Below are 25286 nucleotides of genomic sequence, written 5' to 3' on the forward strand. Positions count from 1 at the left end.
AATTTCACCTGCCTGTGACCGGTGCCAACAATCACCTGTAAATCTTGTGCATATGTTTTGGTTGTGCCCTCAGCTCAATAGTTTTTGGACTGAAGTGTTTGTCATAATATCAAAGGTGGTTGGTAGAAGGATTTTCCGTAATCCCCTAAGTGCTCTATTTGGGTTTTTTTCAGGTCCAATTCCTCCAAAATTTTGTTTCTTTTATGACTATTATAGCAAGGAGGTTGATTTTACTTAAATGGAAATGACCCCTACCACCTGCTTTTATTCACTGGCTTAGGGATGTCCTTTATTTTTTAAAACTTGAGAAAATTAGGATGGTACAACGGGGCTTCTCCAATAAATTTACAAAAACTTGGCGACGGCTACAACAACTGGCTAGACAAATAGACTTTCCTTCTGTGCAAGACTAGTTTATTTTATTTACTTCCCCGCCCCTTTTCTTCTGGAGGTCCTTTTCTGTGTGTAAATTTTATTTATATATGTGTATGTTGTGTTATTTTTCTTACTATACACATTTGACTGTGCGGGTACAAAATTAATTTCTGTTTGAAAAGGCTTTATGTTTACATTTGAATGTGATTGGAGGCTGTTTTGTGTTGTTTTATACAGAGTTGTACAGTTTTTATTTTATTTTATGTTGTTATAGATGCTCATGGCTGTGCAATTTCTGCGAAAAAAAAAACAAATAAAAAAGTTAGAAAAAGAAAAAGATACAAGAATCAAAAGTTTTTTTTTATAGTCTTTGCCCGCGGAACCAAAAAAATAAATAAATAAATAAATAAATAAATAAAAAAAATAAAAAAAAGCATTCGACTTCCCACACTAGACTGCCTTTGAAAAACGGGCAAGCTGGACATAACGCTAAAAGTGGCGTTCGAAAGTTTCACCTTCTAATGAGTATGCTCATAAGCTTGTAAATGATAAGTAAAAAGGGAGATTGTCATGAAAAAGGTGACAGCCGTAAGTGCCAAATATACACCTAAACAAAGTGTTGAAAAAGTATGCTCCTGAAAAGGGTGTAAAAAGAGAAGGGGGGGGGGGGGGGGGGGGGGAACAGGATTCTTTAGCACAACAGAGGAGCTATTTTGCAATGCATGCGCGGCAGCAGTGGGCCCATGGGGCCAACTAGGAGGCTGCTTCTCAGCTAACAAGTCTCCTCTGTATCATTTGATCATTTAAATTATTATGCCAGGAATTCTCAGGAGGCAGCTCGGCACTCCACATCACAGGGCTGTTTTTAATCTTCGCCTTCCCTTTCTTCCCCTCCCGAAAAGTTCAACAGCTCAGAGAGAGTGAGCTGCTCTTGTTGTGTACCTGCCTGCTGAACACCAAAGGAGGTGACTTCTAGTGCCAAAGCACAGAGAAGGAAGCTCAGGGGAGCTCCTTGACAAGGAGGGGGAGGAGGGGGGGGGGCAATGCTCACACACTCGCACGCACGCCTTTAAAAAACTCTAAAAGAGGAAAATCGCTTCTTTACTCTACACAAACTTTTTTTTTTCTGGCAGCTTTCATCCTCACATCTTATACTTGTGTGTCTAGTGTGGGCCCGGACTGCCGTGACATTTCCTGATGCGATGGAGCCAAAGACAGGCGCAACTTTTTGCCATAAACTCCCAGCAAAAAAAAACAAAAACAAAAAAAACACTAATCACAGAGCCCAAACTTCTTTTGCGGCGTGCAATTGTTTGGAAATCTTGCCGGCGCATTGCAGGGCGTCTTATCCGCTTTTTCATCAGACAAACATTTTGCACCATTTAATTGATCGAGCTATTTTTTTTTTTCCCAGGACCGTTTACAGTCAAACATTGTCTGCATTCATTGTTGCAGCAACTGTGGAGATATTGCATCAGTCACAAGGGACATCACTATTAAGGGAAAAGCTCTTCTAAGACAAACAGGAAGCACTGCTACGCCATCGACCCACTGTCACAGAAATCACTTTATCTGCCTCTTTCCCATATATTCTTTCAACTTTTAGCGATCAAAGGACAGAGATTATACCCGTACATGGATAAATCAGGATTATCAATCATTGGCATGGGAGAGTCAAGTCAAATCTAAAGACATGGGAAATAACCGAAGTCTGCATGCGTAAGTGGCTTCAGTTAAAGTAGAGATGAAGGAATCCCTCTCAAAGGGCAGAGAGATTTACACTTACTGAGGGAGAGACCAGAAAGTCAGTGGCTAACTTTGCAAAATGCGCCTACTAATTGGTGGTATTTATGGGCAACAATGTGGCTCTGATGGTGAAAAAAAAAAAATACATAAAAAAAAAAATTCACATTAAAACAAGCTCACAGTTTGCATATCCATTAATGAACGTCAAGAAGCCGTGTAAAGTACAGTTTACTGTATAAGGGGCTCAACCTTAAAAACACAGCATTTTCTAATGTGTTTTTTTTTGTTTTTTGTTTTTTTTTGTTAACACTTATCTTAGTTGAGGTTGATTGCATTCCTGATTAGAGGTTATAATTACCGACACATGGAATATATATAAATATATATAAATATAAATATTTTATTACCCCCAACCCCCACCCCACCCGTGTTGTATTATCGCAAAAGGCGTTAAAGTAGCTTGTGTCTTGATATGTTCCATCTCTGTAACGCTTCCATCTTATGTAGGTAACTCACTCTTTTAACTCATTTGCTCCCAATGATGTGTAAATATGTTTTTTTTATGTTTTAAGTGTCCCAAAGACGTATTTATACGTTTTTTTTTTGTTTGGTTTGTTTTTATGCTAGAGCATACAAAAGGCTTTGATGCAGCCTCTCAACTGCAAAGAACGGTTACAGAAATGGTAGTTATTACACAAACGGCCAGCAGGTGGCAGCAGAGCAAACGAGATCAACCAGGGCCATGTAGAAAAAAAAGCTAAATTACTTACAATTTTAAATAGATTTGTGTAAACTGATGAAACTTAGCTCTCTTCTAATGCCAATTGCTGCAAAACAGAAACAGATAGAAACATACTTTTTTTCCTGATGGAAGAAGAGACTTTCATCTTTCTTTTCATAGGTTCCATACTTTTATAGCAATAGAACACAATATTCTGTGGGCCTTGCAAAATCAGTCAAAATTCAGTAAAACAGCCGGGAGCGAACGGGATTGCTTCTATGAAAATGGCTGGGATTGAATGAGTTAATTATGTTTTTGCACAATTGCAGCTGCATTGATACGGAGTTTCATCATTTTTGGCTGCGCAGTAATGAGGCTGCCATGGTGTCGTCGCTGCTTCCCCGTGGTCACTGACTGAAGAAAAAGGATTTCGGAGCAATCAAGAGAGCGGAAGCCCAAGTCAAGTCAGAGGCCGGACGGTTCCGTCATCTGTGGGTGGCACTGGCGAGAAAAGCGCACAGGTAGAGTATTGCTGGGTAAGGGAGGGGCTGCAAGACAAGCAGGTGTGTCGGTTGGTCCGTCTTTGCCACGTCAGCGATATAGTAGCATTAGGTGGCGTGGGCGCAGTAGGGTGCACCATTATGTCTCTCTGGGCCCTGTGTAATTACGCTCTGACATAATTAACCCAGCAAGCCCATTAGCCAAGCAGTGGCTGGCTGAAGAGAAGAGGGGGAGGGGGGAGGGGGGTAACTATAATTATTTGTTGTGCACATGTTAATGAGGCCAGCTGTGTTCCCATCATACAACACGAACAAATTAATTTACAAGGCTGTGCTCAAGGGTTTTTTTTTCTTTTCATTCAAAACAGTGTTTTTGTTTTTTCTCTCGGAGTGGACTTCAAGGTCCATAAACATGTTCTTCTGCTGCTGCTGCAACAAACAGTAACAGTGCAGTAATACTGCTATCAAGGACCAAAACTAGGCTGACACGATTTTGGAGCTCAATTTTCACCTTCATAAATGTAAATTGATGTTCAGCATTTACAATAATTGCCGCCTTTGTAATATCCCAGCATATTCACAAAGAGGACTTTCTGTGGTGCAATTGGAGCTAACATGCATAACATGGACATAGTTTAAATTAATTTGATATGCGGAAAGATAGGCTATAAAAGTGGGAAACACAAGGAAAGCAACAACATTTGTGCATTGACGTGAAATTCGTTTTCCACAGAAGTACACAGTCAGAAATCGAGAGATAGTCAAACCAAATATATTCTTGACAATATGATCTATGCGCCCCAACTAGTCTAAACAAGGAATTCTTGCATGTATGTTTGTGGTATGTTAAAGGTGTATTCAATTATGTTCTCAAAAAGTGGAAGCCTATCAAATGTCGCTAACGTCCGAGCTCATCTTCATCATCATCTTCATCAGTCTCAGCAGCCGGCCTCGCTTCATACGGACGTCCTCTTGCGGCTCTCGGCTATTTTCAAAGTACGCGGTCAGCTCGGTGGGGCCACAACGATGGATGGCCGAATCCGAAGCTCACTACACGAAGCTAGCTACAATGCTACAAACACTAACTGCGGATGCGCAGCTAGGAACGAGCAACGTCGTTACGCAGACTGATTGACAGGATCGAGAAACAAATCGTTAAGATGATCCACCTGGAAGACGCAGCCACAGAAATATTCTTGAACCCACCTTTAATTAAGCAGCAAAACTCATCCGTTTTTATTTGGACATTTTGTTAAGGCAGCGCACGCTGTCCGACACCCGACGTCGGATTAGTGTATCTGGGCCTTAAATTTCGGCTGACTGAAATTCACACAACCGTTGCTCAGGGCTAAGGTAACCTATCACAGCATATTATGAACAAACTCAGAAAACAGGTGAGCCGTGATTGGTTGGTACTTGAGTAACTATGATGTCATTTCCAGTCGACAGCAAGTGGAAAAATGGCCACCCCAATCGATAAAAACGGATGGATTTTTCTGCTTAATTCATATTCCAAATGCGATATTAACCAGAATAGCGTGTACCGTATTTTTCGGATTATACGTCGTTCCGGATTATAAATCGAACCAGCCAAAAAATGCATAATTAAACATATATAAGTCGCACTGGCGTATAAGTCGCATTTTTGGCGGAAATTTATTTGGTAAAATCCAACACCAAAAACATATATGTCATCTTGAAAGGCAATTTAAAATAAAAATAAAAGAGAGAACAACAGGCTGAATAAGCGTACGGTATACTAACGATACATGACTGACATGCCTGCTAATGTCAGTAACGACGTAACATATTAAGAGTTTGTAGCGAGCAGTGACGGGAGTCAGAGGCGGAGTGTTGAAGGGCGGAGCCAAAGGCTGGCGTTTTATTGACATCAGCTTCTGAGGTCTTCACAGCAACTCCCCACTCAGCTAGAAGCTAACAGGCTAACTCCCCTTTTCCACATAACAAAACCTTCCCACCCGGAACTCTCCCTTCGTCCCAACGTTCCGTGGGTGAATTATGTTCCCATCACTACAAGTTATTCATATAACTCTAGCATAAAGAACATGTTTCGCAAACTATCAGTTTTACTCCAAATCACTAAATCCAATGAAATCTTCATCTTCGGTGTCACTTTTAAACAACTCCCCCAACTCGGGAGGTAGACGATGCGCCGCTTCCTCTTCTACCGGCAATGTTGAAATTATCAACACAGGCCTAGAGCGCCCTCTTGCGGTTTAGTGTGAAAATAACATGTGAATTGGTATAATAATGTGTTAATTTCACACATAAGTCGCACCCCCGGCCAAACTGAAAAAATCTGCGACTTATAATCCGAAAAATACGGTATATACTAATGTGGGCGCACAGAAAATATTACTGTAAAGGCATTTTTGGGGTTGACTTCCTGTTTAAAACCCTACAACAAACACGGCAGCCAGAAGAAATATATCATGACGCAAAGTAAACTTGACGGAAAACAATGCTGTTCATTGCTATTTATGCGGCATGCAGTGAAGTCAGAAGGAATGAGGATCATCGACGGTAATTCGTTTGTCTTCACATTTTGGAATTGAATGTGCACACAAACCTGAATTCCTACACGCGCGCACACACTCGTTCTCACTGCCGGTCCCTCTGGGGTGTCCTACTCCACAGGGATCAGTTGGAAAGGCCCGGCTCTTTTATGAACATAATGCATTATTAAGCACCTCAAACATCTCCTGGGCCTTTGTTTATTACTGCTCTTATTAATCACTTGTGCATAATCACGTCCCACCCAGAGAGCTTTCATTCCCCATCAGCTTTTATATGCCCTTATTTTCCAACAGACTGCCACAAACATTTACAGCATTCCTCCTCCTCCTCCTCCACCCCTTTTTACCCCGACTGTAGGTACTCAGCTGCACAATTACAATAAAGGCAGCTTGCTGTGCCTTGCAGGCCTCTCTCCGTGCGCGCCTGTTTATGTTTGGTGGGGGTTGAAGAAGGACAACCATTCTTAATGCATTTGAATGGCTTTGAACTACTGAGGTCAGTGCTTACTGATTTGATCATTTCATAGCTGGAGGGAGTTTTCACTGTGAATATGGACGAGATTTACAGGCCTCGTGTAACAGAAAACGACACGCGACGGAACAGAGAACTAAAAGCGGCGGCTTGGGGCACCCAGGCCACTCGAGGCCCACCCCCAAAAAAGCGTGATGATTTTATTTTTTTAACACATGAAACATCTAAACATAGTGGGAGGGGAGCCCCAAACTAAATTTTGCTCAGTGCACCCAAAAGAGGCTCAAACAAAATTCCGCTTTTACTCTGCCGCGCAGTTCCATTCGCCACCACTAGCGAGCGCTGTTGCCATAACATTTTCGACTTCTGTTTGAGCGCACACCCGTACACACATTTCCGCACTTAGTGGGGTGTATTGAGAACAGAATCCGCGCAAAGTCTGATGAGCTCCCCGCTCAGATGAAAGCAGCTCTGTTCTAAAAGAGAGACGGAGTGGGCTGGACCCTGAGGGAGGTACGCGCGCGTGTGCGTGCATGTAGCGAGAGGAGGCGAGGAAGAGCAAACACCTGGAGCGTCAGTCTCTGGGCTACGCCCCTGGCGACAGGGCCTCGCTGATCTCACAGAGGCGGCAACAAACGCTGACGTTCAAACAACTCGCGCACATTCCGGGAGGGAAGAGAAGAATGAGACAGCAAGAAGGAGAGGCAGAGAAAAGACGTGGGAAAAGTTGGGCGCATCTCTGGGAAACTGATGAACTCCGGCAGAAGCTGCCACAATTCTTTTCCAGCGCCGGCTGATCACAACGCGTTTATCGGGCCTGATCAAAAACAGTTGCGGAGGTGAGATAAACATTGTTTGGGAAACACGGTTAACGGGCCCCTTTCAAGACGAAGACTGGCTCGGCGTGCGCCGCTTGAGAAGATGTCACAGGCAAATCAAAATGGAGCGCACTAATGAAACAACTCCAGTGGATTGACATCTCGGCTTAGGGGCCTCATAAAAGGCAGGAATGGGAGAGAACAAAAACACCACTCAATAACTTCCTTCAAGAAGTTTTCATTTCAAGAGGAGTTGATTTCTTACTTTGCTTTTACTGCCTCATTCAACGCGTGATTGAACTGCAGCGTTATTTCCAAATTATTACCACGCTATGGAGGACCAAAAATACCCCCAAATAATAAATAAATAAATAAATAAATAAATAAATAAAAGTGAAAATAAATAAACAAAAGTGAATAGTTTCAACCCAAGACAGACTTAGGACCTCCCCCTCATTTGAATAACATTTCATGATGCCATGTCATGCTTACAGCATCTGCAGTATGAAATAAACATGAGAGCAGGTCTTCTTTCTGCTTCTTTTCATTCAATGATGAAGAATGTTGCTTTATATCGTCTTTTTTTTTTCTTTTACAAATTAATGTAATAAATGATTGAAATGAATTGAAATTACAGCAGTGTTTTTTATTTATTGGTTATCATTTAAATCTATTATATATTTTTGTTGCATTTATTTCAACATTTATTTTTTATTTATTTTTTTAATGTCTTTTTTTAGTTTTCTATTTATTTATGTGAGTATATATATTTTTGTCCTTTTTATATTCATTGTTTTCTTTAATTATTTAATTATATTTTATATTAGTTTTATTTTCACTTTTATTTTTTTATTTATTTATTTATTTATTTATTATTGGCATTTTTTGGTCCTCCCAACCATACCTGCGCTGAACAAATGTACGGGATCCGTCTTAAAAAAAAAAACAGAGTGGATCACTAATATGTGACTAATTGTTAATGATAGCCGTGTGCAACAGGTCACATATTGAACGCATGTCGCGACCCACCGCCGTGTTGTTCATTAACGGTGGCCTGCTCTGATTGGATCAACAGCACGCGGGCAAGTGCCCTCTACGGGAGAAACACTGTCAAATGAAATAATAAGAAAGTGGGGAAAAAAAACAGCAATGAATAGTAATAACTGCATTAAGATTAACGAGCATGTCGGGTAATGAATGATTACATCTGTCAAAGAATCAGAAATCCACGCGCTGTACGGCGTCGGGGTAAGAGAAAGGCGTGTTGTTTTTGAGAGGCGCGGAGAAATGAAGCGAGGCCATAGCCAAATGACTGCCCTGCGGTAAACCTGGAGCCATCCATTCTCAAGTAGGATGGGAGTTGTGACCTTGGACACCTGCAGCAAGATGTACAGTGACAAACGGGCACGGAATAATGGAGCTGATGCCACAAGCTGCAAAAACAGGAAGCGCTCCCCGTGGAAAGAAACTGCTCTGGCTTCTGATTGGCCGTCCAGTAGGATCGCACGGTTTAACTTTATACTTTGGCATGCTGTGCCCTGTGATTGACGAGCTGAATGGGATGAGCAGCAAAAAAAAAAAAAAAAAAAAAAAAAAAAAACACGTATAAATACGTCTTTGGGACACCTAAAACATTTAAAACAGAACGTATTTATATGTTTTTGGGAGCAAATGAGTTATCTCAAATTAACCTTGTTTACTTGCTTTTATTAGGTTACTTTGTAAAATATGTTCCTATGTTAAATGTGGAGGTTTGACTTTCATAATTTTATTTCAGAATTTTTTTTTTTACATTTAAAAAAAAAAAAACAGCCGCTATGTTAAGCATATGGCTGGTGAATGAATTTGTGTGACAGACAAAGGGAAAGAAAGAGCGACAATATCAAGTAGGTGACTTCAAGGCAAAAGGAGACCTTTAAAAGTCAGCTGCTGCTTTTGCTATTTCTCTGTCGCAGACTTTTATCTTGCATTCATTGGATTAGTGAACAGCTTTCTCTACTCCTGCCACAAGTGTTTCTCTGATCTGGAATGAGATTGGGCCATGCTTTGCCGCAGTCTCCTGCATCACAGCGATGGTGTATGGATGGATGGGCATTGAAATTGTTGAGCACTGCAACAACAACAACAACAAAAGTCTTTCCTCTTCTCCAAGTTTTCGTCCCTCTCTTGTTTTCCCCCCAATTGGCCTCATCAGGCCCGCGTTCCACATGAAGCCAGACTTCAGTGGGGATTTTAATTGGCCCTCTACAATCAACATCCAAGCTCTTCAAGGATGTGTTCGCTCCTCAGCCATGTTAAGCAGTCTCAAGGACCTAGGCTGGGTTTTGAAGTGGCCTCACGCAGAGTTTTGGAAACCACTCAGATCACGGACCTCTAAAAAATAGATGGAAGCCACAGGGTGCGCGGCTTTATGCATCTCATATCAATGCGCGAGCTTACCATATCATATCAATGGTAAGAGCAAGATTTTTGGATTTGTTGATACGAGGCGTCCCTGCCTGTAACCGTAGTGGACAGCCTGCCGCATTCGGGATAACAGATGGGGAATGAATTGATACGGATAGAAGAAAAAATGTATATTTGCAGAAGTGAACCATTTCAATGTGGGCCGACCGTTTCTGCTGGTATTGTTTCGGAAGATAAACATCTACGGTCTTGGTGGGAGACTCACCTGGGGCCTCAATAAGCTGTTTGTAGATTCCTAGGAATGCGGACTCAGCCTCTTTACTCCGCTTGTTCAGAGCGACCACCTGCAGGGACAAAAAAAACGCCATTAAGGAAAGTATTGGTGGACATAATGTGTACATTTGCGGCGCATGATAAACAAGCACGTGCGGACTTTAAATACTTTCACAAAGAGAAGAAGAGCAACGCTTTGCAGAGCAGTTTCTATAAAAAATTTCAAACATCTATGACCCAAAGCAAAATGCAACCAAAACGATCTGAAAAATATATCGCTCAAATCGCACGGAACTTCAGCGTTGGAACTTGCATCGTGCAGTTTGACACATAGAAAATTCGCACATCTCACGAGACCTCAATTAGGGGTGTGCTCAAAAAATCGATACGGAAATATATCGTTGCTGGCCTCATTACAATACACGTATCGATACGCAGGCGTCAAAATCGATATTGCTCGTTAACTTTAAATATTGCAGTTAACGTTTGCCTTTGCAGCTTGCCACTGTAATGTATACATTTGTCGGAGACTGTGGTCTATTTTTACAATTTTAAAAATGTGCAGAATTTCACAAGTTACTTCATGTTAAATATTGGATAGCTGTAATTATGAAGAGAAAAATGCACTGTGCTGTCAGCAATGTCTTACAAATGTAATTATGCCATCTAGTGGCAGAATAATGACCAACACAAATCAATTATCACACTGTTTTTTTTTACAGTACATCTTTTTCATTTTAACTTACTTTTATGAATTATGAAATTATGAAAATGTGGAAAATTATGAATTATGAAATTACTGTATCAATGACTAAAAGATGCAGCCATATTTCTATTAGTTTAACTTTTTTCCCCCCATTTTTACGAAAACTTATTGCACATTTTATTGCACATTTAGAACAGATAAAATTTACATGAGTAAACTATTGAAGTCATGCAATTAATGGCGATTAAAAAAAATTAACGCCTACAAATGACAAATTACATCTGTTTGACCATGAAAAAAAACTACATTGTCTTTGCAGTTAAGTTTATGATACTGACTGTTGGACCCGCAAATGATTTGGACTACAGAATCCACCACAACATCGCAGACGAGTTCACCGATTGCAATCCTGCTATATCACAGATGTTTCTATACAAAATATCTCCCTCATCAAGGCAACAGATTCCCATGGAAACTTGACCCAAAACAGTTTCTGGTGAGAGTACACATTTGCAATGCACTTCCAAAATGTCCATAAGGCAACAAATGAGATGAGGAAGGAAAAACTGCCTGTTGGAAAAAGTTGTGACCAGAATTGGTCCACGGCTACAAACAGTTTTCTCTCTTGACGAAATGTTTCATTGGGCAATCGGCAGTAGACGAGGCAATCAGGCTGATAGGCTTCAATAAGCTGTTAATGACCTCATCAATATGCATGCAAAGTGTGTTTAAGTTTCAATACAATACAGAATGTGAGAAGGGTATTCTAATGCTAGCTATGACACCTTTTTATGTTATTTATCCCATTACTAGTAGTATTCATATACAGCTAAACAGTATACTATTATATTCCCTTTTGTTATATATATGTCAGTTTCACAGTAAATTTCAACAGGGAGTGATGATTTGATTTTCTATACATTTTAAGTTGCGGCTTATTTGTGTTTAGAAAGTGGGTTTCAAGAAGTTTAAATATGTTAAAAGTGGCTGACTGGTTAGTAAGGATGTAACGATATCCAAACATCACGATATGAACGTCACAATACGATAATTATCACGATATTGTGGCTGGGGTTGGCACTGTTTAAAAAAGATCACAATATTGTTTAAAAAAGAAAAAAAAAAGAAAAAAAAGCACAATATTGTGCTTTGTTCCATAAGAGCAATGCATATAAACCAGCTACAATCTCTAATACCAATAATGAGGCATTTACTTGCTAATGCAAGCACACATTGAGCAAATTAGTTTCCCCTTCATCTGACAATTAGTATAGAATTTAAACATAGAAGGCCAAAACATCCCTAATGAAAATTCAATTGCACTAATAAACTAGCCACTAGAGGGTGCTAGAACTGCACAAATGGAAATCAACATGACTTTTTTTTTTTTTTTAACAAATGTGTTCCTTTTAAATATTGTGAACATGACGGTGACGATATTGTGGCAGTTTTAATATCACGATACTGCCCTTATCGTTACATTCCTACTAGTTAGCACGTCCGCCTCCCAGTTCTGAGGATTCCGGTTCGAGTCCAGGCTCCGGCCTTCCTGGGTGGAGTTTGCACGTTCTTCCCAGTGCCTGCGTGGGTCTTCTCCCACATTCCAAAGACATGCATGGCAGGTTGATTGGGCGCTCCGAATTGTCCCAAGGTGTGCTTGTGCGCGTGGATGGTTATTCGTCTCTGTGTGCCCTGCGATTGGCTGGCAACCAGTTCAGGATGTACCTACTGCGCCTACTGCGCAAAGCCAGCTAAGATAGGCGCCAGCACCCCCGTGACCCTTGTGAGGAATAACCGGTCAAGAAAATGGATGGATGTTAAAGGCATGTGGGAGGGGTAAAACGTTATTTTTTTAATTCTCTTATGTCCGATGTATCGAGTATGCAACTGCTGCGACGAATGGGGGATTAGTGTTTTTCTATTCTTACGACCAATGGAAAGTATATCTGATAATCAACTATTAAGCTTCATCACTCCTTTCTGCTAAGATACACTATGCGAGGTGACATTTGGCCTGGTTATTGTCATCCAAGGCTGCTCGCGAGTGACAGTGGCCATCGTCAACAGCAGCACCTGCCATCCTCAGCTCGGTGGGTGACGCAAAACAATTAACAATTCATTAGGAGGGACAAAAAAAAAAAAAAAAGTGAATTAGCTGCCACCTGGCTCAGTGGAAAGCGCACCTGCACTCGAGTCGCGAATAATGTGGGTTTCATTTGAGTCTAGCACCAGCTTAGACCTATATGAACTGTTTACCGTATTTTTCGGAATATACGTCGCTCCGGATTATAAATCGAACCAGCCAAAAAATGCATAATTAAGAAGGAAAAAAACATATATAAGTCGCACTGGAGTATAAATCACATTTTTGGGGAAATTTATTTGGTAAAATCCAACACCAAAAACATACATGTCATCTTGAAAGGCAATTTAAAATAAAAATAAAAGAGAGAACAACAGGCTGAATAAGTGTACGGTATACTAACGTTACATGACTGACATGCCTGGTAATGTCAGTAACGACGCAACATATTAAGAGTTTGTAGCGAGCAGTGACGGGAGTGTTGAAGGGCGGAGCCAAAGGCTGGCGTTTTATTGACATCAGCTTCTGAGGTCTTAACAGCAACTCCCCACTCAGCTAGAAGCTAACAGGCTAACTCCCCTTTTCCACATAACAAAACCTTCCCACCCGGAACTCTCCCTTCGTCCCAACATTCCGTGGGTGAATTATGTTCCCATCACTACAAGTTATTCATATAACTCTAGCATAAAGAACATGCTAACAAGTTTACCAAACTATCAGTTTCACTCCAAATCACTAAATCCAATGAAATCTTCATCCTCGGTGTCACTTTTAAACAACTCCCCCAACTCGGGAGGTAGACGATGCGCCGCTTCCTCTTCTACCGGCAATGTTGAAATTATCAACACAGGCCTAGAGCGCCCTCTTGCGGTTTAGTGTGAAAATAACAAGTGAAATGATATAATAATATGTTAATCACACAAAGTCGCACCCCGGCCAAACTATGAAAAAAACTGCGACTTATAATCCGAAAAATACGGTAAGGAAAAGCAGAAGGTGCTTCTCAATATCTTCAATTCAAATTGCTATCCACCTGTAGTTGCCATTTCTGACCTTCCACACCTCATTGGCATGATCACAATTGAAAAATAATAATTTGAAGACATGGTGATGGTGTATTGAGACTGTTTAGTGAGGTCATAAATAAGGTGTGCGGGGGAAAAAAAGCAGGCATGGAGAGCCTTTGATTTACTGGAAATGGCTGCCGTCTTCTCCGGGGAGGCATAACGACAGCATCATGTTTAAAGAAATATCATAAAGATCAAGCAAACCACTCCTCCCCATCACTGCCACTAGGAGATGCTCAGAGGAGTTCATGGAAAATGTAAAAGGCTGGCGCCCAATCAATACAGATGCAATAGTCTGTACGCTCAGCCAACTCCCTGCAACATTGTGTTGTTGTTTCTCTCTGCTTTACCTCCATTTAAATCTAACTCCACCAACCGATTCCTTCCAAAGTGTCGATGTGGCCGGTTGAAACACAAATATTCCAAAATTGTAATGTGCAAGGTCTTTAAAATTATCTGCCATTGTTTTTTGTAGGAAATTTTATGTAACAAAAGTACTAGTGGTATCGGTACTTGGTGACTACTTAAGAGTTGACTTGACTTCCACTGGTATCAGTCTGGAGAAAAAAAAATGATAGCAAACATCCCTAACTCATGCAACGCCAGCCCAGTTCAAATGAATAGTTTGACGTCTATAGCTGTCAATGGCAGTCAATGAGCTAATTTTGACACCTGGGCAACATGGTTGATCTCGATGAGCAACTAAAGCCTTCACCAACCATCCACATATCAAGGACAAGATTTGCTTGATGGCCCTGTGAAGAACCAACATTTTGACGCTGCGATTCCAAAGCGCATAAAAAAGCCAAAGAAGACGTGAAAGGCAACAACTAGACTCCAGGCCCTCCATCATCCTTTAACAAGAGAACACAGAGATTACCCCAGCAATCACACCATTAACCTGCCTGGAGAAGCAAGCAGACACATCAATCACACGCGGGCCTGGCGCATCGCGCATCAGCACCCGTGACGCGTATGGACACCCCACCCTTGCTGTCATCAAAGCACTCCGAGAGGCGCTGCATTAATATGGCTTGATCAGAGAGCCGTCGTCGTCAACGGCGCGATAATCCACGGCGCCTGCCAAGAACATGGGACTCCCAAAGACAGAAGTCTCACACACTGGCAGACACAAGCACATATGCTTGTTGTAAAGAGAGCCACGGCTCGAGGACCTCCGATGTTGGCAAAGCGCGTCTGCCGTTTTGGCTGCACAATACAGCTCAGAGCACATTCTGTGTTTTTTTTTTTTTTTTTCACCCGGTTTGTGATAAAGGATACGGCCACCAAGGGAACGGGCTTGGCCACAGTTTGAGTTTACAAGCCGGAGTGAAGCCTGGGGTAGCGCAGCAAGAGAGAGCGCCAAAGAAAACCTGTTAGCACTCCCCCATAACTCTTCTCACAGCTACCAAGTGGGCAGTGTCGAAGCCCTTTGGGACAAGGCTGCCGGGAAATACTTATTATGGGCCTTTCAGGACACCACCCACAAATGAGTCCTCCATGCGTTACTCTCCGTCTCCATGTCTGCGAACAAACTACAGGTCGCGAACATTGTAGGGATGAGGGTAGCCGCTTCAATTAGCTGGGAGTCGGCTGCATTCCATCCCACAGCAGCGCAAAATGCTGTATTCTATCTGTGCAAGTCAAGCAAAAATACCAAAAGAAAGAAAATTCCACCCGTGTGTATCGCGTATACTTAGACTGCGCTTTGCGCTCAACTTGTGCTGGGAACTCATTTGGTCCCAATAACGTGTAAATACGTTTTTTTTTTAATGTTCAAAGTGTCCCAAAGACGTATTTATGGGTTTTTTTTGGGTTTTTTTATGCTAGAAGAGCATACAGAAGGCTTTGATGCAGCCTCTCAACTGCAAAGAACGGTTGCAGAAATTGTAGTTATTACACAAACGGCCAGCAGGTGGCAGCAGAGCAAAGGAGATCAACCAGGGCCATCTCGAGAAAAAGCTAAATTACTTTCAATTTTAAATGATTTGTGAAAATTGATGAAACTTAGCTCTCTTCTAATGCTAATTGCTGCAAAACGGAAACAGATAGAAACTTACTTTTTCCTGATGAAAGAAGAGACTTTCATCTTTCTTTTGATAGGTTCCATGCTTTTATAGCAATAGAACATAATATTCTTTGGGCCTTGCAAAATCAGTCAAAATCCAGTAAAACAGCCGGGAGCGAACGGGATTGCTTCTGTGAAAATGGCTGGGAGTGAATGAGTTAAATAGAAGCCTCGGTGTAATGCTTCATTTGTTGCAAGTGTGGGTACATTCACACCTGTGCAGTGAGCACACAGACATACTGTACATCTCAAGGTGAATGTGGTTGTTGTGGATGGAATGGGGACCGCAATTGTATAGTTCCACATTCCCCGGGGTCTCTAAATTACCTGTCATCTTCCCCATGATGCAAAGGTCAGTGCACAATCATTGGGAGTCCATCCTACTGTGGAGCTTACCGAGCGTCGTTCCAGCCCACAGGGCTGACAGCGTGTCACAACAGCCCCCGTCGCACTCCATGCTTATTAGACAAAAACTGTGCGAAGTCTACTACTACCTCTTGTCAAAACATCTTAGCAAGACAATCAACTGGACCTTTGCTGGTGCATGTTAAAAACAACCTTTATCATGCAGAACCAATGTGAACAAAAAATTGTCTTTTTTTTTTTCTGTCAACAATGTATCAAAACATTCATGCAGTTTTGTTTGGATTCAGGTTAGCATGGGACAAGCTTATACATCTAGGGACACTGTGGTTCTGAATTATATGTTGACAATGAATAGAACTAAATAAGAAAATATATAACCCTCTGTAGTCCATTTTTTTTAACATTACAAGATCTCAAAGGAAGCATGAATGTCACCAAGCACAATAATACAGAATTGTCATGGACCTATTATTTTCAAAATGTCATTGCACCATCATTGTAAAATGGCTTAGATTTTAAGACTTAGCCCCTTCCCCTAACTACACAAACACACAAAATCTGCCTATAATTAAAGAGGCACACATTTCTCATTGTGATAATGCAACCAAAGGCATCCAAAAAAAAAAAAAGTTAGCCCTTCTACAGATGTATTTTTATTTATTTTTTAATGAAATATTAGGTCCTCAGGGGACCGAAGCGGTTGGGATGATGATCAGCACCTCCAAATCCGAGACCATGGTCCTCAGTCGGAAAATGGGGGCGTGTCCTCTCCGGGTCGGGGATGAGATCCTGCCCCAAGTGGAGGAGTTCAAGTATCTTGGGGTCTTGTTCACGAGTGAGGGCAGGATGGAGCGGGAGATCGACAGGCGGATCGGTGCAGCTTCTGCACTGATGCGGACTCTGTATCGGTCCGTCGTGGTGAAGAAAGAGCTGAGCCAAAAGGCGAAGCTCTCGATTTACCGGTCGATCTACGTTCCGACCCTCACCTAATGGTCACGAGCTGTGGGTCGTGACCCGAAAGAACGAGATCCCGGATACAAGCGGCCGAAATGAGCTTCCTCCGCAGGGTGTCCGAGCTCTCCCTTAGAGATAGGGTGAGAAGCTCGACAGTTGAGGTGGCTCGGGCATCTGGTTTGGATGCTTCCTGGATGCCTCCCTGGGGAGGTGTTCCGGGCATGTCCCACCGGTGGAAGGCCCCGGGGACGACCCAGGACACGCTGGCGAGACTATGTCTCTCGGCTGGCCTGGGAACGCCTTGGGATTCCGCCGGCGGAGCTGGTTGAAGTGGCTTGGGAGAGGGAGGTCTGGGTTTCCCACCTAAAGCTGCTGCCCCCGCGACCCGACCTCGGATAAGCGGAAGAAGATGGATGGAAGGATGGATGGATGGAAATATTTGGTGTTTTGCTGGTTATTTTTCTAACACGGAAGTAAAAACGCCCGAATCAGTTAAACCCCGCCTCTCCCCATGTGGTTGCCACTCCCCAGGCGAGCTGACTGCAGTCTCTGCGTTTGAGCACTCCTCTGAATGGCAAGCTATCAATTCTTCAATAAACATTTGAAACAAAACGTCATCCTTGCCGAAATAAATTGTTGAGGAGGAGGCGAGGAGAGAAAACAAACAAACTTGACCGGGTCTCAAACCAGGTTCCTGCTGCTTACAGTGCAAGCACTGTAACCACTATACTATTCGTTCAGTTAGATTCAGCAGAGCAAAGGTTTTACTTGTAGTTTATTTGTAGTGTCAGCCAGAATTTTTGTTGGATTTTAAGACAGCCAATTGTCATTGCACTTTGGCATTGCAAATGTGAAGGATTGCTTTGAATTCATTTGGACAATGTTTACTACTTTTTTTTTTGGTTACTTTTGTCACCATCCCACGGTGGTCTCAGAAAAAGTGGGCGTGCATGTAGTCCACAGAGGCGGTGCGTCCGCACCTAATGATGTCAAAAAGTGCCAACAGCTTGTTTTCTCAGGTTGGGAGGGGCTAGTGCTTAGAGAGCAGAAGGACCTAGAATTTCTCAGAGAGGGGCAAATGGAGGAAAACATCGCTTCGGTGACGTTTTTTGGTGAGGATTTAGCATTTAAAACGGCTAAAAGTGCCAACATTTTTTTTTTTTTTTTTTGCATTGCTGTCCCTTTAAAACAACAAAAAGCAAAACAAAAACAAAAAAAAACTTCCCGTAGGCTACTCATACATTTGATGTCTAAAATGTCCTTCACAAGAAGGAAACGCATCAGCACTTCAAAATGTGTACAACAGACTGTCGCCCCTGGCTTTTGTTTGTTTGACTGTAGGTTCAAAGGCGAACGATGAGTTGGTGTGGAGTGACTGTAATGTGGGTGGAGGAGAGGGCCACCGGTAAACACCGTTGCAATATACAGTAGTCTAGATGGTGAGAGAGCCACGTGTCCCACTGCACGCACACTTGAACCTGAGAGTATACACACCCACACAGCACACAGACTGTGTTTGAGGGGAGATTTAATCATGGTGACACGCATCTCAGAGCAGCAGTAGCAACATGGCGGTGGCTGTGCCCATCTCTGGGTGCAAAGTGAGATGAGCAGTCAGCACACTGACACACATCTCGTCACCGCGTCAATTCGGATCAGCGCCGCCTGCCAATCAAAGCCCCGCTCTCGCAAATGGCTGACGCCACTTCCACTCAGTCACTGGAGAAGTGGCCCCCTCAGACAAACGGCAACGCTGACCACGCCATTATTCCTTTGTGGAATAATACCAATCGGCTCGAATGCAAACACATAGTGCCATGATACCATGGTGGAATCTTATCTGCAATCTCTGCCCTCAAGGCTCGCTCCGCTGTTTACATATTAGCTCCTCCAACCATCGTATCGTAGAGTACAGAGGAGCGAGGACTGTTTCCTCTACGTTCATTTAGCAGCGGTGGCCCGCCCACTCCTTCGAGTCTGGAGGGGAGGGGGGAGGGGAGTGCAGCACACAGCAGTACTTCAGACGGATAGAGAAAAAGATGACGTCAACAAATACCGCCAGCCACCTCGCACAATTCACATGGCGGCTAAAAGAATAGTAATTGCTGCTCGCACTTAACATTTTCTTGTTGTTTCTTAAAGGGTGTGGTGTGCGATCAGCACTGACTCACCCCTGACAGCGTTCCGCGACACAAGTTCTTGTCCGGTTTTGGTCGAGAGGAAAGTAGTCCAGCAAGTTGGCTGGGAACACGGAAATAAAGAGTTTTTTCTTCTAAAAACAGACGCGCATACAGCTAATAGCCTTCCGCCGTAATTATAACTTCGAAAAGACAAACAACTTGTGGATTAGTGCGTGTCTATCAGCTGTATGCAGCAGTGATACGAACGAACATAAAAAAAAAAAAAGTGCCCGACGGTAATGGCGTCTAACTTTTTTTTTTAGGGCGAAATTTTGTGATGCAAATGTATCACTCTTTTGAACAAAAATTGTTTTCAGAAGAAAAACGCTTTATTTACTTGATCCCAGCCAACTTGCCGGACTATTTTCCTATCGACGAAAACTGGACCAGAGCTTGTGTCACGGGACGCTGTCAGGGGTAAGTCAGTGATGATCGCACACCACTGGAGCTGAAGATGAAATAGAGATTCATGTCAAAAAATCTGAACTATCCCCATAAGCGTACCGGAACGTTGACAGTACGTTCTTTGCACGTGGTGAAGTACCTGAACGCTCAACGGGGATTTTTAGTGCCGGGGCTCCGTTACCGGTGCGTTCCGGCCCCCTTAAAACACTGCTTTTAATCCATCTCAGGGGGCAGCCATTTTGCCACTTAATGTCGACTGAAAATGACATCATAGTTGCTCAGGGCTCAAGTAACAACCAATCACAGATCAGCTTCAGATAACAGGTCAGCCGTGATTGGTCGTTATCTGAGCCCTGAGCAATTGTCAGGTCATTTTCAGTTGACAGCACTTACGTAGATATTGTGATACATCATCGCCTAATATCTTGCACTATACTGATTAAAACATAATTGGATCACATTCAACCTTAAGAGTTGTACTACATTGGTATCTCCATCAAGCATACGAGGTTTCTGGGTACACCTTTCATATGAAGAGGCTTCAGAAATGCTGTGATACTCTCTTTCAATAAAAAAACTAAAACGCGCCAAAGTCACAGCAAAGTCAACAGCTGAGAAGAGACAAATGGAGGGAGTAAAACAAATCTTTCCCGAATGTCTTTGTAGTTGAAAAGACAAAAGTTGTCATTTTATTTGAGCGCAGACTTTCAAGTGTTTGATGCAGCAAATGACCTATACCTTGAGGAAAGTGCGTCTTTCATACATATCTCGCTTGGCGGGATGGGAAGGAATGAGGGCGGACTGAAACCGAGATAAAGGCACGACGAGCTGATGAGCTGAAAGAGAGTGTAGTGAGAAGTGTAGTAATGAGAACACCTGTACTAGATTTCATAGCTGGGAGAAGCATTAAAAGGAGAAGTGTAGGTAAAGGGCTAATTATAAAAATAAAACGTCCCCGTTACCTCGGCGCCGTACAACGCAAGTGAGCGAACCTCCCGACAGATGGGGTGTCATGGGTAACTGTGCCAGAGTGAGTCAAAGCCCTCTGGAGTGGTCGGACCCTGGCAAGCGCGGATCCGTATCTCAGCCGCAGACACGTGTTGACACCGCTCTTCCTCATACTAGTCAAGGTGAGGCAGCGTGACATGAGCAGTGATGGATAACTCTCTCCATCCTCCTTTCCTTACAAGCCTGGTGACTTTCCAGTGAGGCAATTATCATTGTGAATGCATAATAGCCTAATTAATTACAGGTGTCAGCGCTGCCTTTTGTTTCAGCCAGGAGGAACATCATTCCGAAGACGCATACGCAAAACGGAACGGCGCCGACGAACGATTCTTGAACCGCGACTAGAACGCGGCGTCTGCCAAACAATCGCCGCCTTATGCCGAGAGAGGAGGCAAAAGTAATGAGGTCAATAATTCCTTGATAAATATGTTATCGTCGATTGCGGCACTCTCAGTCGCGCCTGGTTTTGGATCACACATCACAGACCCGAACGTCTCCGGTGGCAGCAGCATCAACAACGGCAAACTTCCCCGACGCGGCCTCACTGACAAACACGGCGTATCATTTGTCCTGTCAGATTTGCCGATTTTCATTCATTGTGGAGCGGGAGAGCGAAGAAAAAAAAAGGAAAAAAAAGACCTGCGAAAGAGGCGAGTGAATGATGAGCTAACCAGGGAGGAGAGACAGCAGATATTCCCGTTATTCTCCCCGCAGTAAAACACAAGCATGCATTGTGGAGGGCCCAACACAACATTGCATTAGCAGCGTATGCTTGAGTGTGTCTTTCTGTTTGAGGGGGAGGGGGGGGGGGGGGGGGGGGTCATGGCAGTAGGCTGATAATCCCTCCACGCCTCCAGCCAGTGGGGGCTCGTTGTAGAGTACATTGAGTCTAATAAGAGCGGGCGCCGCAGTCGTACGCGGCTCAGCCCGCTCCAACTGCGAGGAGACTTTTTACATAATTAATGACTGTTGATGTTTTCCAGGTAGTCGCCCGGCAAATTCACTCCGGAGTCGGCTGCCACCGGCACGGGGGGGGGGGGGGCGGTTTCTCCAAGGAGAATGAGCGACACAGGAACAGACATCTTACATTTCAAACATGAATAAGGCAATTTTGTACGGTGTCCTCAGACATTACCGAGAAGGGGGGTTCAGGGCCAATGATTTCACTCGCGTTAGAAAAAAAAAAAAAAAAAAAAAAAAAAAACGCTCAGAAAGAGCTTTTCAGTGTCTTGGAGTCTACAGAGACTTTTTTTTTTTGCGCTTGATGCCAGTTAAAACGGCTTCTTTAATGCGTTTTTAGGATTCTGTATGTTGTTGGAGACACAAAAGAGCGAAGCGCTTCGTCTTTTCAAGATAACAGCTGACGGCTCCAGATGATCATTCACGTCTGCGTGAATCAAAATGTCGATCTTAATGCGCGAGCTCGGTGGTCCGGGTTTGGATGTTCCAGACGGATGATCGTCTAAGTTAGGCTTTGGAGCCTGGCATATTGCTGGGAGGCAGTCCATATTTATACTGGAGCGTGGAAAATTAAACATTTAAACACAGCACCAAGGGAAGGCTATTTTTTACTGCTCTTAGCCCACTACTCATTATTAATTTGTAATAACCTTTAAGGCTTTTTGATGTCATGCATATTTTAGAGAAATATATCACTCCCAGTCAGGCTCGATGTCACTGACAGGTCAGGGTGCAGCGAAATGGGACCTCATCCAATTTTTTTTAAGGCCAGGTGAGTGAGAAGGATCGTCTGAGTGTGTGTATTCACTTCAATCTACCGACATCATTTTTGGAGCAAAAGACAGTCTATTATCTTTTAATTGAGGGTTCCCAGTTCAGTTCCAATAACTAAAATTCAATACAAAGCTAACTAAAATAAAACTATGAAAAAAAATGTCCTTCGTTTTAGTCTTTGGTAATTTAATGCATGAGGCTTTGGGGATGATTTCAAATGTGATTTTTAGTAGATTAATTTTGATATAAACCGGAATAATGACGTTGCGCCAATGGTGTTTTTTAGATATTGCGCACAAGTAATACACATTAAAAATAAAAAATAAATAAATAAATAAATAAATAAATAAATAAATAAATAAATAAACTAATACTGAAACTAATTAACTAAGCATTTATTAAAGAACTAAAACTAACAGAACCTGAAAACTAATTAAAACTAACTAAATTTAAAAAAGCAAAACTCAAATAAAAAACAAAATGAAAAATTCCAAAACTATAATAAGCCAACTGCTATATTACAAATAAATTGGTTTATATACTGTAGCATTTTTGTAAATATGCAAAACCACAAATAAATTATTTGTACAATTTTTTAGGACTAAACACAATTTCTCTTCATAACATGATGTGGCCCTTGCGTCCTTCTGAGTTTCTGTATGTGGCCCTCAAATGAAAAAGTTTGGACACCCCTGATTTTGATTTTTCAAATAACCGAGCACGCTTGTTATCAAAAATGCATACTGTTGTAATGTGGCTGGAAGCCAGACTACCCAAAGAAAACCCACGCAAGAACAGGGAGCACATATAAAATCGCCTGCACAAAATTTCCAACTCAGAATCTCGGAACTTTGAAGCAGATGTGCATTAAACCTTTTTTTTTTTTTTTTTTTTTTTAAAGGGCTGGAGTACATTTCAGTTCAGCGTGAGGAAAACGAAGGAAGGGACACGGGGACACCCCATAGTGAGTCTCCTTATCCCTCTCTTCGAGGTCTGGCCAAGTCCCATCTCGATATGCAGTCTGCTGGGAGGCCTTCCATGCCCGCTGGATGCCAGCCTGAAGCTGATGTACGCTGCTGCCAACACGCCACTAAGGCTGTAAAACAAATGAGCTCTGTTTGGTTAATGTACACTGATTGACCTCTGCTGCCAGGCATTTGCTGGCATGATTGTAACGACCAGCCCTTCATGGCGACTATGCAAAGTGACAGATGCGAGGGCTATTTCAATTCCAGTTATGGCTGAATGCATTCTGTTAAGGAAATACGATACAAGGTTGTACAATTTGGAATCAGGCCACCAATTTAAGGGGAGTTAGAATTGCCATCACGCTTCCCGTTACGGAAGACAAGCATGCGGTACGAGACTTAAGTGTAGCTCCGGAGAGCTCAGATTATCAATCATTAAAAGGATCCGCTTGTACTGTATGTCAAATGTTTTTTTTCTTCCCCCTAGTCTCACTATCTAGTACGAGTATACAGAAATCTATTTATATACCATATTAACTCATTCACTCCCAGCCATTTTCACAGAAGCAATCCCGTTTGCTGCCGGCTGTTTTACTGGATTTTGACTGATTTTGCAAGGCCCACAGAATATTGTGTTCTATTGCTATAAAAGCATGGAACCTATCAAAAGAAAGATTAAAGTATCTTCTTTCATCAGGAAAAAAAACATGTTTCTATCTGTTTCCATTTTGCAGCAATGAGCATTAGAACAGAGCTAAGTTTGATCAGTTTTCACAAATCTATTTAAAATTGTAAGTAATTTCGCTTTTTTTTTCTAGATGTCCCTGGTTGATCTCCTTTGCTCTGCTGCCACCTGCTGGCCGTTTGTGTAATAACTACCATTTCTGCAACCGTTCTTTGCAGTTGAGAGGCTGCATCAAAGCCTTCTGTATGCTCGAGCATAACCCCCCCCCCCCCAAAAAAAAAACAAAACAAAATGTATAAATACGTCTTTGGGACACTTAGAACATAAAAAAAACGGATTTATACGTTATTGTGAGTAAATGAGTTAACAGCCACATAGCATAATTGCCTAAGTCATATTTCAGTATTCAATGACTTGGGCAATTATGCTATGTGACCGATAATATAGAACATTTTCTTTGTCTTTTGTATGAAATTCAAAATTTCTAGTTGTGTTGTTGGAAATAAATCAAAAGATTTGATTTAGAAAACGTTTTTTCCTCACAAAACACTTGCATTTTAACATGTAGGTGTATACCTGGCTTCCTCAATCCTGGACCTCGAGTGCAGGAGTCCTGCATGTTTTAGATGTTTCTGTACTCCAATGCACCTGATTCTAAAGATCAAGATCATCATCATCATCAGGCTTCTGCAGAGCTTGCTGATTAGCTAATTATAGGAATCAGGTCTGTTGAAGGACAGAAACATCTCAAAACTGCAGGACTCCGGCCCTCAAACGTTGAGATTCAGGAAGTTTATAGTATATATATAGTACATAATACTGTACACATATATTTACACACATGCACACTATATACCTTATTTTCTGCACTATAAGACGCACCTAAAAGCCTTCAATTTTTTCAAAAGCTAACCACGCGCCTTATAATCCAGTGCGCCTTATATATGGATCAATATTGAGCCGCAACAGGTCTCGCTGTCAAGACGCTATCGGTGACCCTGCACGATCGGTGACGCGCACGCGCAGAAGATCCCGCCATCTTGGATCGCTAGCTAATGCTAATACTTTACCTCAGAGAAAATAATAAAATTGCTGTTTATTCATTTTGGGAGTGAATGGAGTTGTCAGAAAGATCTATTAATAAAGTTTGACTGACCTATCTGACTGTTTTGTTGACATTCCCTTTAGCGCAGCACCATCTAATGGATGCATAA

At 42.3% G+C, this 25286-nt stretch overlaps 1 protein-coding gene across 2 annotated transcripts in view; it reads right to left on the minus strand.

Moving 5' to 3' along the window:
• cux2b (cut-like homeobox 2b) overlaps positions 1 to 25286 on the minus strand; it is a 116499-nt gene that overhangs the window by 26272 nt on the left and 64941 nt on the right. For both annotated transcript variants that reach the window (XM_077522238.1, XM_077522240.1), the window contains exon 4: positions 9841 to 9919. In XM_077522238.1, coding sequence (XP_077378364.1) covers positions 9841 to 9919 — 79 coding nt within the window. The remainder of the gene's footprint in view (positions 1 to 9840; positions 9920 to 25286) is intronic.

Source organism: Festucalex cinctus, chromosome 5 (genome assembly GCF_051991245.1).
Source record: "Festucalex cinctus isolate MCC-2025b chromosome 5, RoL_Fcin_1.0, whole genome shotgun sequence".
Taxonomy (NCBI): Eukaryota; Metazoa; Chordata; class Actinopteri; order Syngnathiformes; family Syngnathidae; genus Festucalex; species Festucalex cinctus.